Source organism: Tupaia chinensis, unplaced genomic scaffold (genome assembly GCF_000334495.1).
Source record: "Tupaia chinensis unplaced genomic scaffold, TupChi_1.0 Scaffold000274_1, whole genome shotgun sequence".
NCBI lineage: Eukaryota > Metazoa > Chordata > Mammalia > Scandentia > Tupaiidae > Tupaia > Tupaia belangeri.
The window spans coordinates 2,338,601-2,342,798 of record NW_006159756.1 but is presented as its reverse complement, the minus strand read 5'-3'; the positions used below and the strand labels follow the sequence as shown (position 1 = coordinate 2,342,798).

At 60.1% G+C, this 4,198-nt stretch overlaps 1 protein-coding gene across 1 annotated transcript in view; it reads right to left on the bottom strand.

Annotated features, from left to right (window-relative positions):
* MYO7A (myosin VIIA) overlaps positions 1–4,198 on the bottom strand; it is a 106,216-nt gene that overhangs the window by 39,243 nt on the left and 62,775 nt on the right. The window contains exon 17 of the mRNA XM_006149970.3: positions 187–324. Within this exon, the coding sequence (XP_006150032.1) occupies positions 187–324 (138 nt within the window). The remainder of the gene's footprint in view (positions 1–186; positions 325–4,198) is intronic.

Sequence of the window (4,198 nt, the reverse complement as noted above, 5' to 3'; positions counted from 1 at the left end):
CTATGAGTGCCAGAGCCAGGGCAGGAACTGTAGTAAGCCCTTCACAGAGTCCCAGCTCTTTCCAGAGCACCTGCTGCTGCCAACAAAGCAGGGCCCTGGTTTAAGGAGGCTGTCAGGTGCTCCGCCATCCCCGGAGAAGACAGAGTCCCTCCCGGCCCACCCCAGCCCAAGACCACGGCCGCTCACCATGGGCTTCTTGAACTCATTGGGCTTGATGCAGCGCACGAAGAAGGGCTGGCAGGCTCCCAGTGTGCGCATCAGCAGCTCCAGCGACCGCTTGAACTGGCTGATGAGTGTGGGCGAGCGCTTCCTGGTCTCTTGTCCCTGTGGGGACGGACAGAGACTGGGTGGGAGGGGCTGCACCGCCCCCTCCAGCTCTCCTGCAGCTGGCTGCCCAAAGGGAAGCAGGAGGGAAGGTCAGCAGCAGGGTCAGGGCCTGAGGCTGGAGCTTGACCCTCAACGCCCCCTCCAGGAAGCCTCCCGGGACTTCCAGAGGCATTCTCTGGAGGCCTGGAAGAAAGGAGCCCGGCAGCAGGAACTGTGCACTAGGAGCCATTCCACCCTGGTGTGCCGGGGGACTCTGGAAAAGATGCAGCCCCCTCTGAGCCAGACGAGTGGTTGTGCTTGGTCGTCTTGGGTCACAGGGGTCATCTCTAGAGACAGGGTAAAACACAAGCTCCTGTCCTCTGCTTCCTCGCTGTGCGATCTTGGGCAGGTCACTGAACAATGCTGAGCTTGTTTCCATCTGCCCCCTGACTGCGGCGAGGGTCAGGGGCCAGACTATGTGTGGATAAGGTAGCCCTGCCTCTGGGAACCTGGGAGGGGAAGAGGTGGAGGAATCAGAGGGGTGCCGTTGTGAGCTCTTCCCACCCCTGGGATTAGCGGGGCAGCCGCAGGCTGGGGCGGGAAAGAGACCAGATAATCCTCTAAGAGGCCCACAGGCCGGCTGCCCTGGCACTGCGTGGCACCAAGTTCTCCCCACCCTGAGGGCCCTGTGCGCCCCCTCTGCGTCTCCCTGCCCTGTTAGGGTCCTGTCTTGGAACACTGTGAGTGGGGAGGCCGTGGGAGGGCTAGGTAGCAACCGGAAGTAGACACCCCACACGGACAGGGGCTGGAGGTGGAAGCGGATCTCCTTCCGAGCCACCTGCTGTCACTGCACCTGGCAGTGCTCCCTCGGGCGGAACTTCTTACTAGAGACTTCGGTTACGATCAGAATAGTTTGAATTCTTAGGCTCACAATCTCATCCGATGTCCTGTAGCATCAAAATTCAGGGGTGCAGGCCCAGCCACAGTGGCACAAGTGGTAGGCCCAGCTGTTTGAGGCTGGGGTCACGGCGTGGCCCAGGTTCGGACCCCAGGCCAAGGGCACCCACATTCCTGGCTAACCGGGAAGCTGAAGAAGAGGATGGGAACAGCAGGACCCTGTCGAAAAGACCCTCCCTCTCTCCAAAGAAAACCAGGGTGCCGTGCAGACACGTGCTGCCTGGGGGCAAGGCGTCTCACCCTCGCGACATTAGACAACACGCCGCGGAAGAGCACATGCTCACGCTCTGAACTGCGCCGTCCGTCCTCGTTGTATTGGAACCTGTCCTAGGATTTGCTCCGGGGAAGCCGGGGAGCCTTTAGGTTGAAGGGGGAGGGTCAGCCCTCTGGCCCCAGCGCTGTCCCCAGGCCTGATGCAGCAGCAGTGGCACTGGGTGGCCCCGCGTGAAGGGGGCTGTCCTGGCGGGGCTGTACCCAGTCTGCACTAGAGTCCCTACCGTGAGCACGCATGCGCACTCAAAGCATAGCACACATAGGGCACACAAACCACAAGCACACATACGCACACACAGAGCATGCACACATGCACACCACGCTGATAGCACACACAGGACATGCGCAGCACATGCATCATACACTGCATGTGCACACACACACCACACACACCCCGTGTATACACACACATACTTCATATGCATGCAGAGCATACATAGCATGCACACTCACTGCTCGCACACCCCATATGCACTCATACACCAACGTGCACTCAGGCACACAGAGCGCACCCACACGGAACACACAGCACATGCCTCACGCATCGCCTGTGCCCACCATTCACACACACACACGTGCTCAGAGCACACAGAGCACACACGCACACACAGAACACACCTTACGCCACAATGCGTAAGCTTACCACATTTTCCATGCACACACGCACACGCCATACACAGGGAATACACGTACGCACACACAAACAACATGCACACCACATGTGTGTACATAATATAAACACACAGCACACGTACACTCACCACCCCCTTCTTTGGTCTCACCACACACTGGCACTTGCTCCTGCTGGCCTCCCCAGGGCGGCCTGAGACCGCCATGGCCGGGACCTGGGGCCTGGCACAAGTACCACCACTGTGCTTACCTGCCCCGGACACCCTTTCCCTTCCGGCAGCTCGGACCAACACCTGGGATTCGCCCTCCCACACTCGCCCCACGCTCCATGCGCTCCTCCTGTGGGTGCATCCACAGGTCTCCCTGGTCCACCTCCGAGCTGTCTCCAGCGCGGTCCCTTCTTGCCGCTTCCTGTCACTATAAGCCTGGCCTTACCACCAGCACGGTGCTTGCAGGTGACTGCAGGGACTGCCATGGGTCCTTCGCCTCTGTCCCCACACCCACTATCCACACGGCAGCCACGTGAGGCCATTACACACGTAGGCACCCCCACCCTGCCAGCGGCCAAAGCCCTCAACAGCTCCTGACTCACAGCACGAAAGCAGGGGACCCTCAGTGTCCGACAGGGCCTGGTCCCAGTGACCTTGGTTGCTCCACTGCCTGACCACACCCTCTCAGCCTGCCCAGGATGCCCGGGCCTTTGCACCGGCTGTCCCCTCTCCCTGGAAAGCCCCCCCACAGAATACGCAGTGGCTGTCTCCCTCACCCACGTAGCGAGTCTCAGTAAGGCTTCCCCAATCCCAGCTCAGAATCCCAGCACCCCACCCTGCGTCCCTCCTCACACCGCTCGCCACACCACGGTCAGCATCCCACACCATACCCGCTACTTAACTACTTAGAGTATGAGGGCTTTCCTGTCTTGTTCCCAGTGTGGCAGGCCCCAGGACAAGGCCTGGCACCGCCGGGCCCTCAGTAAGTGTGTGTGGAAAGGGCCGATGCAGGAGTGCGGTGGCCCGCTCGTCCCTGGCGGCCTGGGTTTCTGGGCTGGTTATTTCCTTCCTGGTATTTGCTGTCTCATGGGATAGTCTGCAGGTGTCTGGGGATGAGGCAGCGTGGAAGTGACAAGTCCAAAGGCCAATGGTCCCACAGAGGGGTCTGAGGGAGGACGCCTGAGCCTGGCCGGAAGGGCCGGGAGCCACCTGCATGGAGCGAGCAGGGGTCCTGCAGACTCGGCCCCAGCAGGCCGGGGGCTGGCCAGGGCTGCTGGACATGAGTCAAGGGATGGAAACTGGGTTCGGGGAGTGCGGGTCCCTGGGAGGAGGCAGAGCGGGCTTCCCTTCAGATAAAAGCACCACAGCTCAGACACTGTCATCGGAGCAAATGACCAGGCGGCTCCCCAGGCCGGTGCCTCTGTCCCTTTACGAGCTTATGGCGCGATCACGTTTCCAGCAGTTACAAAGTGTTCCTTCCTCCCTGGACGTGATGTTCGCAGACAGCGCAGCGCGGGAAAAACTAATTAATAAAAGAAGTTTTTAAAGGGAGCAGGGTCTTGGAAAACCTTGTTCTCACTAATCTGTGACCTTAGACAGCCACCGGCACCTCCCTGAGACAGACCTGAGTCCCGATCTTGGTCGCATCACAAGCTGTGTTTCCTCAAGCAAGCACCTTGGCCTCTCTGGGCCCCAGTTTCTTTGCCTATAAAGTGGGGGTCACTGATTACTCCAGGGTTGCTGTAGGGACTGGACGAGGGGACTGCCGTCAGGGCTCAGCTCAGCCTGGCCCAGAAGAGGGTGTAGCACTCTCATGGACACCACAGGGCTCATGTCGCATCCCGACTTTCACCCCTAAAGCTCCCTCGGGGATGGGCCACGCCTGGAGGCCCTGCTCCTGTGCTTGGGCCTCTCCACAATTCCTCGGGAAACGTGGGGCTTCTCAGGGGAAGGAGCCTTCAAACCAGAAACACCATAGACAGGCCCTGGAACCCTCGGGGCTTTGGAAAGAGAGAAAAGAGAAGGTGGGACAGGAGAAGATG